Source organism: Anabrus simplex, chromosome 1, assembly GCF_040414725.1.
Source record: "Anabrus simplex isolate iqAnaSimp1 chromosome 1, ASM4041472v1, whole genome shotgun sequence".
In the NCBI taxonomy this organism is placed as follows: Eukaryota; Metazoa; Arthropoda; class Insecta; order Orthoptera; family Tettigoniidae; genus Anabrus; species Anabrus simplex.
The window spans coordinates 1,038,189,983-1,038,206,310 of NC_090265.1; the positions used below are offsets into that span (position 1 = coordinate 1,038,189,983).

General features: G+C 39.7%; 1 protein-coding gene across 1 annotated transcript in view; it reads left to right on the top strand.

The window, feature by feature from the left end:
- The window catches only part of LOC136857933 (E3 ubiquitin-protein ligase SHPRH), a 396,601-nt gene that overhangs the window by 162,744 nt on the left and 217,529 nt on the right, over positions 1 to 16,328 (top strand). Inside the window, exon 10 of the mRNA XM_067137032.2 lies at positions 5,069 to 5,243. Within this exon, the coding sequence (XP_066993133.2) occupies positions 5,069 to 5,243 (175 nt within the window). The remainder of the gene's footprint in view (positions 1 to 5,068; positions 5,244 to 16,328) is intronic.

The window sequence follows — 16,328 nt, forward strand, 5'->3', positions numbered from 1 at the left end:
GTGTAGTGTTAATTATATGTATTTATGTTTAAAAGTACATTATTAGTGCAGGACTAGTTTTGATCCTCCGCTGGAATTATCTTCAGATGCTAAATGTATCACAAACATAAATATATCAAGATATTAATTCATTAAATTAAAAATAATACTCTATTTAAGATATGTACAGTTCTAAATTTTGGTGATAGTAACACATGTTTACATCCTCATCACATATCTCAGTTCATTCAAGATTCACTTTCACACCACCACATACTAGTTGCAGTGGTTTACAGAGCATTGTTCAATCAAAATTCATATACACAGATCTATGTCTAAATGTTAATAATCACAATAGCACTTGTCACCATTTGGTGAGAAAACTGTACAGGATCTGCTACGTCAAACAGATATACACAAATTGGCCAAATGTTTGAACAGAGTCTGTGATCAAACATGGTAATATATGATAAAATATACCTGTTGGCCCATCCGATCACTTTCACGACTTTCAAGAGATTTCATTGTACCTTACCCTGAGCTACGACTGCTGCATAAGAAGAAAGAATAGATAGATGGCCATAATATAGTTATTTTAAATATATGTCCGTTATATTTGTGGGTTCCTGATATGAGTAAATAAAAAGCTAGCAGAATACATTTTTGTATACTGAAGAAAGTTCATAATATTGAAAATGGCATTAATTTACATTTAACATAATTGTTGAAAGTTTCCTATAATAGGAGAGCATGTGCATGCACATTTTAAAATATTATATTTAGATAAATTCTTGCATTCGTTTCATCCCTTAATACTATTTTCAAAACATATACATTCATACATTATCATTATAGACTAATATGCCTTTCAGCGTTCAGCCTGGAAGCCTCTGTGAATGTACTAAACGTCGCCACAATCCACTATTTGCAACTAGTGCTGTGGCCTCATTTAGTTCTATACCTCTTATCTTTAAATCGTTAGAAACTGAGTCTAACCATCACCGTCTTGGTCTACCTCTACTTCTCTTACCCTCCATTTCAGAGTCCATTATTCTTCTAGGTAACCTATCCTCCTGCATTTGCTTCACATGACCCCACCACCATAGCCAGTTTATGTGTACAGCTTCATCCATCGAGTTCATTCCTAAATTAGCCTTTATCTGCTCATTCCAAGTATCCTCCTGCCATTGTTCCCATACCAGCAATCATTCTCGCTACTTTCATGTCTGTTACTTCTAACTCATGAATAAGATATCCTTAGTCCACCCAGCTTTTGTTCCCGTAAAGCAAAGTTGGTCTGAAAACAGACCGATGTAAAGATAGTTTTGTCTGGGAGCTGACTTCCTTCTTACAGAATACTGTTGATCGAAACTGCGAGCTCACTGCATTAGCTTTACTACAACTTGATTCAATCTCACTTACTATATTACCATCCTGGGAGAACACACAACCTAAATACTTGAAATTATCGACCTGTTCTAGCTTGGTATCGCCAATCTGACATTCAGTTCTGTTGAATTTCTTACCTACTGACATCAATTTAGTCTTCGAAATGCTAATTTTCATACCATACTCATTGCACCTATTTTCAAGTTCCAAGATATTAGACTGCAGGCTTTCGGTACAATCTGCCATTAAGACCAAAATGTCAGCATAGGCGACTGCTTACTACATTTCCACCTAACTGAATCCCTCCCTGCCATTTTATACCTTTCAGCAGATGATCCATGTAAAGTACGAACAGCAAAGGTGAAAGATTACAGCCTTGTGTAACCCCTGTAAGTACCCTGAACCAAGACCTCATTCTACAACCAATTCTCACTGAAGCCCAATTGTCAATATAAATGCCTTTGATTGACTTTAATAATCTACCTTTAATTCCATAGTCCTTCAGTATGGCGAACATCTTCTCCCTTGGTACCCTGTCATATGCTTTCTCTAGATCTACGAAACATAAACACAACTGCCTATTCCTCTCGTAGCATTTTTCAATTACCTGGCGCATACTGCAAATCTGATCCTGACAGCCTCTCTGTGGTCTGAAACCACACTGGTTTTCATCCCTCTCAATGACTGATCGCACCCTCCCTTCCAAGATGCCAGTGAATACTTTGCCTGGTATACTAATCAATGAGAGACCTCGATAGTTGTTGCAATCCTCCCTGTTCCCTTGCTTATAGATTGGTGCAGTTACTGCTTTTGTCCAATCTGAAGTTACCTTACCAACACTCCATGCTAATCTTACTACTCTATGAAGCCATTTCATCCCTGCCTTCCCACTATACTTCACCATTTCAGGTCTAATTTCATCTATTCCTGCTGCTTTATGACAGTGGAGTTTATTTACCACCGTTTCCACTTCCTTAAGCATAATTTCACCAACATCATTTTCCTCCTCCCCATGAGCTTGGCTGTTCGCAACACCACCAGAAAGATTTCCTTTTACATTGAGAAGGTGTTCAAAATATTCCCTCCACCTCTCCAATGATTCCCTGGGATCTATTATGAGTTCACTTGAATGATGCAGAACACTGTTCATTTCTTTTTTCCCTCCCTTCCTAAGATTCTTTATTACTGTCCAGAAAGGTTTCTCTGCTGCTTGACCTAGCCTTTCCAGGTTATAACCAAAATCTTCCCACGACTTCTTTTTGGATTCAACAACTATTTGTTTCGCTCTGTTTCTTTCATCTATAGGGTGGCGCACGAATAGTTGACACATTTGAAAATTAAATATACAATGCAACTTACGTACTATGTTGTTAAAATTTCGCGCACACCTTCCCTGTTTTATGGAAATAATTCTAGAGGTGACACTGCTGCTTTGTCTCCAAATGCCTGCATTCCAGTGAGCTTTCCGCCATGGCCGACCATTGCCGACTCTCCGTTCAGCAGCGCACCAAAACAGTAATCGTTCATTGCGAATCAAAAAGTGTTACAAAGGTAATATTGAGCTGTATTTCAGACTAGGTGGGCACGAGCAAGGAACACCGTCCCTCGCTTATACAGTAACTTTGAAGAACAAGGCAGTGTGAAGGAAGAAAAGCGACAACGTGCATCAGCAGTTTGGTGTCCTGAAAACATCGCTGCGCTGAGGGTCGCTATGCAGCGCAGCCCACACAAGTCAGAAAGTGAAAGAGTGAAGGAGAAAGTGGAATATCGCGCCATTCAAGAATGTTACACAGTGACCTTCAATTGTACCTGTACATAATGACTGTACTACACAAGCTAACAGATCTTCTCAGGCAGAAGAGTTTGCAGTACATGTTATGGACTCAAGATAAAGATGAAGTACTGTTCAACAGTTGGTTCTCTGATGAAGCATATTTTCATCTCAACAGGGCAGTTAATAAACAAAATGTGTGGTTTTGGGCTACAGAATAACTAGACATTATGCACGAAAAAACGACGTATGGGGAAAAAGTGAGTCTGTGTGTAGGTCTGTCAAGACATGGGTTAATTGAACCATTTTTTCTTCAGTCAGACAGTTATTGCACAGCGATGGAAGGACATGCTGGGGAATGAATTCATGCCTCAAATACTTGCTATCCCTATTCATACGCAGTGGTTGGTGCAGGATGGTGCAACACCTCACACAGCTAACGATGTTCTTAATTTTTTGAGGGGAGTATTTGGTGATCGTGTAATGTCTCATCGTTACGCTCCGTACAACGATAATGGCGGATTCTTCTGGCCTCCTTAAAGCCCATATTTAAATCCTTGTGATTTCTTTTAATGGGGCTATTTGAAGGAAAACCTCTTCGCTTCAAGACCTCAAGGCCGCATGGAAAAGCGTGCTCGAATCGTGCAACTCTGCAGTGAAATTCATGAAGACCTGTGCCGCGAAGTCATCAGAAACACGCTTACTTGTCTTGAAGAGGTTCTCCGCCGCAGTGGAGACCACATTGAACATGTGATATAGTGAAATGTATTTCCAGGGTCCAAGATGCCTGTGTGTAAAATTTCATTAGTGTTCTGTGAAAAATAAAGTAGTTATTCTAAAATTAAATGTGTCAACTATTCGTGCGCCACCCTGTATGTACAAATCCCTGTCTGCCTCGGCCCTTGTTTGGAGCTATTTCTGATAAGCCTTCTTTTTATGTTTACAAGCTGCTCTCACTTCATCATTCCACCAAGTTATTCGCCTTTTCCCATCTTTACACACAGTTGTTCCTAGGCATTCCCTTGCGTTTTCTACTGCAGCATTCCTGTATGCCACCTATTCTCTTTCTATATCCTGAACCTGCTTACTGTCTACTGTTCGAAACTTCTCACTAATCATATCCATGTATTTCTGTCTAATTTCCTCATCCTGGAGATTTTCTACTCTTATTCGTTTGCAGACAGATTTCACTTTCCCTACCCTACGGTAGGCTTAGAGATACTTAGTTCACTAGAGGTCAGATAGTGGTCCGTATCATCGAAAAATCCCCGGAAAACTCGTACATTACTAACAGATAATAATAATAATAATAATAATAATAATAATAATAATAATAATAATAATAATAATAATAATAATAATAATAATGATGATGATGATGATAATCTGCATCCCTTGCATCTCTTTATTTTTGTTTTTTTAATTGTGTTTGATAATAATTAAGGTGCAGTATATGTATGGTAAAAGAAAGGAGAAATAGCAGCCATCAAGTACTCTCTTCTTCCTTGTAAATTCAGTAGTACTTAATGTTCAGCAGTATTCCATTGCTTAACATTTAAATCTTTACCAATTGGATGTACTTTATTCTACACTTGCAGTCTCCTTTTTAACTTGGCTATTGTGCTTCACTTCTGTAAACTGTACCTTAATGTGTACTTTACATGTTAGAAAATACAAAAAAAAACCTAGTTTTCCTCTCTTTCTCTTGTAGCAGATATTTTAAATTATTTCTTATCTGTATGATATTTTAATTATAATAATATATTTCTTGTGTGTTTCTGAAACATAAGCCAGCCATGACCATGTTCTGTGCTTCCATAATCGACTCGGTTTAATTGTATACCGATTTTATTATTTTTCTGACAGCTGAATTAAATACCTTTGGTAGCAGATGATGAGTTCCTTTATATTCTCATGACATTTTTCCAGATGCTGACACCCCTGCTGCGACTTCGACAGGCATGTACTCATCACCAAGTAGTCCGTGGTTTCCATATCAGTCAGAAGGCCACCATGACTATGGATGAATTACTTGAGTCGTTGATTAAAAAAACAAAACTTGAAAGTGAAGAAGCCCTCCGTCAAATCATTGCTGCTCTTAATGGTAAAACTTCATTCATCTAATGGTTTTTCATATAGTAAGTTAATATTGGTATCCCTTGATCTTTCTCTTCCACTTTTGCTGCACCCTGGGAGGGGGCTGCAGGTGGGTTTACTGGTGTGATCTATATTGTTTATATGGACTCAGCTCAGTTTTATAGCTGGATACTGTTCTTGGCACCAAGCCTATGTGGAAGGATGTATTTGACTATTGTGTTCTTCTGTGATTGATGGTAGTACGGTTTAAATGAAGGTGGTGTGTATTAAACCAAATACAAATTCCTAGTCCAGAAGAATTAAACAAATGTGGCTAAAATTAAACCTTGGGACCATTTGAAATAACTAATTTTCCTCTCTGGATCTCTCTCTCTCTCATTCTCAATCCGAAGATTGGTTGGCAACAACTCTTCTCTGTTCTCTGATAGTCTCTTCATTTTTTCATATGATTCTGCTCTCTGAATAATAATTTATAAATTGAGAGATAGAAAACAACCTCTCTTATATGTAACAAATATAGTTATATAAGTTGAATTTTATAGTAAAAAGTAAAACTTGTTAACCACTTGAAACTTATTGTACACTCTTAATCTGTTGTGTATCTTTCATCTTCTTTTGTTAGTCTTTGTGGAACGCATTCCTTGGAACTCTTTTCTACTTCCATTTTCCTCATCTTATATACGTGTCTCTTGCTCTCCTTCATTTCTTCAGTTTCTTCAAGTTCACTTGGTATTTCATGACCACTAAGTTGTGATCACAGTCCACACCTGCATCCAACGCCTGGTTTCAGAATCTCTGTCTAAAAATCATTATAAAGTATTTTATGGTTTCTGAATAAAGTTTAAGCAAGGCTTGATCAGTGCAGTATCATACTAGTCAGCTTCATTTGTTGACTCCTTTGTTCCTACCTTTTCTCTTCTACCATATAACCTCATTCTTGGCCTATCCTTACATTCATGTCTTCTAACACAGTTAGGATTTCTTCTTTTTCATGCTTCCATGGCTATGATCTTTAAGAAACAGTCATGTAAAACAAGCAGATGACATAGTGATGTGTTAAAAAATGAAGTGGAGGTACAAGAACAAGTAAATGTATGGAATCAGTAGACGGAAGAGTTTGGAATGGAAATGAACGTAGAGAAAACAATAGTGATGACAAGAGGTAGGAAAGAAGGAATGAGGGAGATAGAAATAAATGAAAAAGCAGTAGAAGTAGTGAAATTTTCGAATAGTTGGGAAGTGTAATCACAGAAGATGGCTTTTACCAGAGTGTGAGATATATATCATTGAACCAAGAAGTTGCAAGTAAATGCAAGGAAATTTTGTATTCAACCTATTATGTACTGCAATTGACATAATACTTACAAAATAAGATGAGGTGAGAGTAGAGTTAAGGTGGCCAAAATGAAATACCTTAAAGGTATTATAGGGAAGGCAAGAAAAGAGAGAATAAGAAATTTATTTATTTATTTATTTTTTGATTTATTTATTTATTTATTTATTTATTTATTTATTTATTTATTTATTTATTTATTTATTTATTTATTTATTTATTTATTTATTTATTTATTTATTTATTTTTATTTATTTATTTATTTATTTATTTATAATGAGAAGCTAGAGAACTGGTAAAAACACACTGGAGGTACAGATGTGCACATTAATGGTGTCCCGACATAAACAGTCAACACTGCCCCACTCCAGTACTGAAAAGAAGAGAGAGTGAAGGGCTAGTGTTGAAGGCCAATCCAGTACAAAACATGGGGGAAGGGAGTGAAGGGGTAGTGTCGAAGGCACAATGACTCACCTTCTCGCTTAGCGCATTGCTGCATGGACTGCATGCAGACAGCCCGCTACAAGACTTCGTTGTAATCGAAATGGGCACAATGGCGGATGTATTGAAGTACAGCATTAGGCTACCTACTCATCCGGCCGCTCCGGGTTCGATTCCTGGCCGGGTCAGGGGGTTTTAATTGTAAATGATTATATCCCTGGCCTGGGGACTGCGTGTTTATGTCGTCCTTAACGTTTCTCACATTGAACACTCAACACTTCCGCAATTCCAATTACATGCACGTTCATATATTGTGCAAGCAGGGGCAAAAGAACTCTACAGTTCGATGCCCCGAACAAATAGCATTTTAACATAAAAACATTAAAAAGTAACCTACTCTGTTAATTACAGTATTAAGAGGTAAAGGAGGTTTTTAACCGAAAAGTATTTTATACTAGTTAGGAATATTTTGTAGCTGCGTTATATCGGGTCTACCAATCCTTCTTCACCTCGTTCTTGCCATATTTCTATCCATCTCCAAACTGTCTTAAGATTGCATGGTATTGCTTGTGCTATTGCTTGGGACCATATGAGCCTCCCACATGCCAATAATACGGCCTCAATTTACCTGTGATAGGATAGGAGCCATCTTATTACAGTGTTGCAGTATAACGCCGGAATACACACACTGTGTATTCAGCACTACCTGTTCACTCCCTTCCCCTCCTTTTCAGTACTGGAGTGGACTTCCCTTTACTCTCTTCCCTCCTTTTCAGTACTGGAGTGGGGCAGTGTTGATTGTTTATGTCAGGACACCATTAATGTGCGTGCGTGTACTATTGGTTTATTTTCTGGGTTGAACCGTGTTGTTGTTTTCTGTACATAATGTACAGTTTTGCCGACGATTTGAATACATTGCAGTATTCTTTGTCAAGGCAACTGAAATACTCCTATGGAAAATTCTAAATTCCCATGGAGGGAATTAGATATTTTTCACCAATAGAGCATGTCAAAAATGTCAAAAACATATCAGATGTAAGGCTTTTCGGGCGTTTGCTCTATTAACCAGCGTTTCGTCGTAGGTCTGACACTAGACTCATCAGAGGGGCAATTGCTAGGCGGGCAATAATTCCATTGTGGAGATTTATCTCCCGTATGCAGTTATCAGACTGTGCCTCTTATATACGCTTCCGATAAGTTCACCTGCATACACCCCAGTGTCAGTGGGTAGAGTCTGACACATCCCAGAGTGTCAGTGTCATAACGGAGAAAACATTTCGGTTTCAGGGTAGATGTGGCTAATCCCAGCGTACACTGGAACTAGCCACTGCCAAACAAAATAAGAGATTTGACCGCCTGCTACTAGAACAGAAACCGAAATCAGAGTTTTGTTTCACCAACATAGTACGTTCCGCAGCTACATTTAGTGTGGTATACTCCAGGAGCCTGTAGTTCTATTGTGTCTTTTACTGATGGTAGATAACGGGCTAGCTTCCGGTGTGGTTTATAGATGGTTTTTATGTTGTATTTGTCTAGTATCTTGCCAATCCTGTCAGTAGTGTTTTTAATGTATGGAAGTATCGCTGTTTTCGGGCGGGTCAATTCTTGTTTCCAGTTGTTTTCTCCTACGGCAGCCTTTTCTTTGTTTTCTTCTGATTTTCTAAGGACTCATCGGATGTTATTGAGCGAGTAGCCATTTCTCCTGAGGGTTCTCGTGAGGTGTTCTTTCTCTTCTTCGAGGTGTTCTGCGTCTGATACCGCTATGGCCCTGTTAACCAGTGATGTTAGAACAGCCTGCTTTTGTGATGGGTGGTGATGGGAAGAGGTGTGCAGGTACCTGTCTGTGTGTGTTTCCTGTATACTGCATGACTCAAGAGTCCCATTGATGTTGCGTTTTACTAGGACATCAAGGAACGGTAGTTTTCTGTTTACTTCGATTTCCATGATGAACTGAATATTTACGTGAATAGAGTTGAGATGGTCGAGAAATAGCTGCAGGTTGTTGCTCCCATGAGGCCAGATCACGAACGTGTCATCCACATAACGGAGAAAACATTTCGGTTTCAGGGTAGATGTGGCTAATCCCAGCGTACACTGGAACTAGCCACTGCCAAACAAAATAAGAGATTTGACCGCCTGCTACTAGAACAGAAACCGAAACCACCTGATTCACTACAGAAGAATGTAATAGTTAATCTCACAGATAAGCCACTCAGTGAAACTACTACCTCGGCCTTGAAAAAAGGACTCGACTATGCAGTAGCTCCTAATAGTATACCGGTGGAAGAAATAATTAGCAAAGTTGAAATTGCAATCTGACACATCCCTACCAAATCTGCAGAAGAGATCACACAGGATATATCATGTCTACTGAGAACTGCAAAGCCGCCGCCATCCAATCTCACCAAAGAAGAAATTCATGCCCTCAAAACACTACGTCAAGATACGGAAACAATAATCCTACCCGCAGATAAAGTCAATGCTACGGTGATAATGACACGCACCAACTACACACGGAAAATAGAACAGTTACTCACCGATTCTACATACAGGAAAATAAGAAACCCTACCAACCACATAAAGTACAAACTCAACAGACTAGTAAAAAATTCCAGTATCCCAGCCAAAATACAGAAGAAGCTGATCTCCTCGGACCCCACACCTCCTAAATTGTATGGCCTCCCAAAAATCCGTAAAGAAGGCATACCTCTGCGACGTATCATGGGCGCTATAGGATCTCCGACGCATGATATCGCTTGTTACCTAGCTGGACTATTTCAGCCAAATACAGGACGCACTGAAATCTATTCGAAGGACTCCTGACATTTCATCCAGCTCCTTAAGGACCAATCAATCGAAAGTACGGACTTATTAGTAAGTTTTGGCGTCACCTCATTTTTCACCAAGGTGCCGCTAACAGAAGTATTTCTGATATTAGACCAGAAACTTCCAGAAGACCTGTCAATACTAGCTAAAGAATGCCATAGCGCCACTGACATAACTGAGAACAACGTAAGTTACAGTCCCCCTGATAACGATCTTGAGACAAACGAACAGGCTCCCCTCTCCCTTGCAAACATTCCACAAAACCTTTCACTTACTCCACCCTCCCCCAATGTCGCTGGAACCAGCTGTGCAGGCAACACACACCTATTGTCATCGGAGCTTTCTTGCCATTCCCAGTCGACAAGGGACATCATTAACCACCAGCTTTCTCCGTATAATAATGCTTTAAAGATTTGCCATATAAATGCTCAAAGCCTCCTTGCGGAGGTGCGAATGGACGAAATGAAAGCCCTATTTATGCCTCTCATTTCCATGCAATATTAATCTCTGAATCTTGGTTAAAACCACACCACGCAATAGAAAGACTGCAGCTGGCGGGTTATACATTTCTTAGATCTGACAGATTAAATAAGCCCTCCGGGGGCACTGACGTGTATGTTATGACCAGCTTATGCCCTAAAATAATCTGTAGGTCTCCAGGTCTGTACGAGCAAAAACCTGAGTTCATGTTCCTGGAAATAACTGTGAGTGAAGTAAAATGTCTTCTGGGTGTAGTACTGTATATAAGCCACCGAAAGCAGGTTTTTTATGCGATCTAGAGACTTAAATACAAGATTTAGTCACTGATTACTCAAATATAATTATAATGGGCGACTTCAACATAGACCTTCTTGAACCTAACTCTCCTCAGACAACCCAACTTTTAACTTCTTTTAAAGCTTGTAATTTAACGTTTCTCCCTCTCAACGCTACACATCACACAGACACATCACACACTTTAATTGATCTCATTGCCACTAACCAACCTGGATTAGTTCTTCATTATGGTCAAATTAGTGTCCCAGGCATATCGCGACATGATGCTATATTTATGGCCTATTCTATTAAAAGTCCCAAGTTCAAACCGAAAATAATTTCATATAGAGATCTATGAAGAATTGATAAGAATAAACTTTTACAAGACGCAGTTGCAGTGCCATGGCATGACATATTTAAACTTAAAGACATAAAATGACAAAGTGACTCTCTTCAATTAACATATGACTGAACTGTACGATAGACATGCCCCTGAAAAGAAGGCTCGAGTTACACGAAAGCCAGCTCCCTGGCTCTCAGATGAGATTAGAGCACTAATGGCTGAACGTGATGCTGCTTATAGACGAATTAAGAAACATTGCACTCCTGACAATCTACTGAACTATAAGAGACTGAGAAACGCTACGACCCAACAGATTAGAAACGCGAAACTACGACACGCTTACAGTTTAATTCAACCAAATGTTTCAACAGCTGTGTTGTGGAAATCCATAAAGAGCTTTGGAATTACCAAACGACGAGACGATGACGAAATAAATATACCCTTGGAAAAACTGAACGATTATTTTTCATCTAACTGCACATTAAATGCAGCCCTGAAACAGGAACTTCTAGACGGGAATTATGCAAAGACGCGAACAGATAGAGAAAACTTCTACCTCCGTCCAACAACCCACTCACAAGTCAGGTTTGCTATAAATCGGATAACATCAACGGCAAAAGGAAATGACAGTATAGGAATAGAGATGATAAAAATTATTCTGGATGTGATATTACCTGCACTCATTTACATATTTAACTCTTCCCTTGTAGACAGCACATTTCCCGAAATATGGAAAGTGGGCATTATACGTCCTCTAAAAAAAAGTAGCTTCCCCTTCTGAACAATCTGACTACAGAGCCATCTGCATACTTTCTGCTTTATCGAAAGTGCTAGAGTTCATCGCTCATAGACAAATAACTGACTACATGACGACTTACAACTTACTTGACCCACTACAATCTGGTTTTCGTCAAGCACACAGTATTACACCGGCACTTCTAAAGGTCACAGAAGACACCTGAGAAGCTATGGACAACAAGGAAGTGACAGTTTTAATACTCCTAGATTTGAGCAAAGCTTTTGACTCTGTTCACATTGACATTTTGCTCTCGAAATTGTATTCCCTCCATTTCTCGGACAGCGCCCTCCTTTGGTTTCATTCCTACCTGTATGGCCGTCGGCAGTGTGTTACAGATAGAATAAACAAATCAACTTGGCGGTCTGTGCAGTGTGGTGTGCCCCAAGGGTCGGTGTTAGGACCCCTTCTTTTTTCTATTTACATTAATGATATCTCCCAAACCCTAACGCACTGCAAATACCATATTTATGCTGATGATGTACAAATGTACCTCCATACATCTCCAAATCTAATATTTTCGGCCATAGACAAAATCAATCAGGATCTAACATCATTTTCTTCTTGGTCTTTGAGATGTGGTCTTAGGTTAAATTCAGCAAAAATGCAAGCCATCATCCTTGGATACCCGAAACTACTCGCGAAGGTCAATCGACCAGAGATTCCATCTATAAGGTTGTGTAATACTAACATACCATTCATGTCATCAGTAAAAGTCCTAGGCATTACTTTCGATGATGACATGTGGAAAACGCATATTACGAACATCACTCAGAGAACATTCTCTGCATTGCACATGCTGCGCGGGTATAAATACGTATTTACTGAAAAACTCAAAAAATACTGGTAGAAGCTCTGGTTTTCCCTCATTTCGACTATTGTGACGCGATTTATAGAGACGCTCGGGGCAAGTTATTGAGCAGATTACAACGTGGTCAAAATGCATGTGTGAGATACGTCTGTAACTATGGTACTATGACCACGTAACTCCTTCATATAACCACCTATCTTGGCCCCGACTAGAAATCCGTCGCACTGTGCATACCCTATGCCATCTCCATAAAATCCTTCATTCTTCACAGCCATTTTACCTTACTTCATATTTCAGATACCTATCCTCTTATCACAGTCTTAACACCAGATCTGCTAATAATTCCATCCTTGCTTTACCTACCCATAGAACTGCCATCTACGATAAATCATTCACAGTAATTGCCTGCCATGAGTGGAACCTCCTTCTCGAAAGTATCAGGGGGTTAAGCTCTATTCGCACTTTCAAGGAAGCACTTTGGAGACATTTTATGCACCAGTAAGGATCATCTGTAAACTTGATGCTGCTACTTACAACCATTCTATTGTTATGGATGTCCTGGTAGAGAGTCTAAAATTCTTATCCGATTTGTTTTTAAAATCAAATTTTATGTACTGCCTCTTTTTTACGTGTAGGTTATTAGTTTTAAGAATTTATCCTTGTATTACATCTGATTTATTTCATCTTAATGTAATCTCACCATCCTTGTATTATTATTAATTTACTTTGTATTAGATCTAGTTATTGTAAGTAATACAATGTAATATATGCATATTTCAGTTCCTGGTTAGATGGAAGAGAAGGCCTGAAGGCCTTACTCTTTCCAGGTAAAATAAAACATTACTACTACTACTACTACTACTACTACTACTACTTTTTTGTCCTTCATTGGGGAGTTCTACGAACAGACAAAAGGGGCCATGATGGGGTCGCCGCTTTCTCCAATAATAGCAAATATGTACATGGAACACTTCGAACAGAAAGTCTTAGCCACATCTGCCCTGAAACCGAAATGGTTTCTGCGTTATGTGGATGATACGTTCATGATCTGGCCTCACGGAAGCAACAAACTGCAGCTATTTCTTGACCATCTCAACTCTATTCACGTAAATATTCAGTTCATCATGGAAATCGATGTAAATGTAAAACTACCGTTCCTGGATGTGCTAGTAAAACGCAACATCAATGGGACTCTCTAAGTCACGCAATATACGGGAAACCCACACAGACATGTACCTGCACGCCTCTTCTTATCACCACCCATCACAAAAGCAGGCTGTTCTAACATCACTGGTTAACAGAGCCATAGCGTTATCAGACGCAGAACACCTCAAAGAAGAGAAAGAATACCTCACGAAACCCTCAGGAGAAATGGCTACTCGCTCAGTAACATCCGACAAGTCCTTAGAAAATCAGAAAAAACAAAGAAAAGGCTGCCGTAGGAGAAAAAAACGGGAAACAAGAACTGACCCGCCCGAAAACAGCGATACTTCCATACATTAAAAACACTGCTGACAGGATCGGCAAGATACTGGACAAATACAACATAAAAACCATCTATAAACCACACCGGAATCTAGCCCGTTATCTACCACTAGTAAAAGACACAATGGAGCTATAGGCTCCTGGAGTATACCACATTGAATGTAGCTGCGGAACGTGCTATGTTGGTGAAACAAAACGTCTGATCTCCACCCACCTAAAAGAACATACCCGTCACAACAAGAATCAAAACACAGATATTTCAGTGGTAGCGAAGCATTCCTACGAAACAAGACACGGAATATCATTTGACAAGACCAAGATCCTAGCAGCCCTCCCTTAGAATCTGGAAAGGAAAATCCACAAGGCTATCGAAATCAAGAAACATCCGAACAATATGAATTTAGAAGAAGGATATAAAATCAGTAATTCTTGGATGCCTATCATATATATATTTAGACATACAAACCATAACATAAACACGCAGGTCGAACCTCCTATTACATAATGGCGTGGGCAAGCCCCACTACCTGGGTGTGACACATACCTTCCAGAATTTTCACGAGACTGCCAGGGGGCTTACGTCAGCCAGAAAGGCTAGGATATATATACCAAGGTCAGGAACCATTCTTTGTAGTTTGATTGCTGCCTGGGAGACTGATTACCTCGGATCGAGTAGGGGTATTTCAGTCGCCTTGACAAAGAATACTGCAATGTATTTGAAACGTCAGCAAAACTGTACGTAATGTACAGAAAACAACATCACGGTTCAACCCGGAAAATAAACTAAATAATTCTACACACTGTGGGAGCTTCACCTCTAAGACACTAGAGGTACATTTAAAGTAACAATCATATCGGACCTGAATTTGGCCAGATCTCGACATTTGTTGTGGCCTTCACTAAATCTTGCATGGTGCAAATGAGAGGGTAGGAGGTGCAATGAAAGAGGTGCGTCATGGTTTGTTGTTCTCCGCAGGCACAGAGGGTTGACTCTTCAGATAGACCCCACTTCTTTATATTGATATTAGATCGACCGACCCCAGACCGCAGCCTGTTCAGACTCTTCCATGTAGACCACGATTCTTCATAACCGGCTTGGAAGAGTTTCAGATGGATCCGTCCATCCATTAAGATGGAGCTTTCTGGATCTCCAGGAAGTTAGTCTTGATGATTGAGGTGACTCTGAAAGGCTTTCCAGTAGAATGTAGAAAACTTCTCCTGAATTTCAATCGTTGTTGAACAGGTTAATAATCATGTAATGGATGTGATTGGGAAAAGTCTACTTTATATTTTTCATGTTTGGCAGCTACTTCACGTCTAATATCTGGGGTACCAGTGCCAGCCAAGCAGTATACCTTATCACAAGGTGTAGATCTTGGGCAACCAGTTATAAGCCAGCAAGTTTCATTTAAAACAATATTTACCTGTTTAGTATGACATGGCCGGCCCCGTGGTGTAGGGGTAGCGCACCTGCTTCTTAGCCGGAGGCCCCGGGTTTGATTCCCGGCCAGGTCAGGGATTTTTACCTGGACCTGTGAGCTGGTTCGAGGTCCACTCAGCCTACGTGATTAGAATTGAGGAGCTATCTGACGGTGAGATGGTGGCCCCGGTATAAAAAGAAAAAAAAAATGGCCGAGAGGATTTGTCATGCTGACCATATGACACCTCGTAATCTGCAGGCTTTCGGGGTGAGCAGTTGTCGCCTGGTAGGCCAAGGCCCTTCAAGGGCTGTAGTGCCATGGGGTTTGGTTTTTGGTATGACATGATCTGTACCAAACAGTGCATGCATATTCTGTTGCAGAGTAGCTCAGTGCTAAAGCAGTAGTTCTCATTGTTTGAGCTTGCGTTCCCCAGTTGGTACCGCATAACTTGCGAAGAATGGAATTTCACATAGATACTTTGTGTTTAGTGTTAATACGATGTTGTTCATACGTGAGTGCATTATCCAGAGTTATCCCTAGATACTTAGGTGTTGAGCAATGATCCAAGGGAGCACCCTCCCAGAAAATCTTCAGTTTTCTTCTTGCCTGCATATTTTTTAAGTCAAAAGCACAAACTTGCGTCTTTGAGGTGTTAGGCTTTAGATGGTTTTCTCTGTAGTATGGACTCAGTTCATCTAAGGCTTCCATTAGTCTCCGTTCAACACTCTCAAACTGATCACCCTGGGTGACAATATCTCAATCATCTGCAAAAATGAAGCTTTTTGTTCCTTTTGGCAAGGGTTGATCATTCACGTAAATATTAAATAATATTGGAGACAAAACACTACCTTGGGGTAGGCCATTCCTGAGGTTCTTCCAA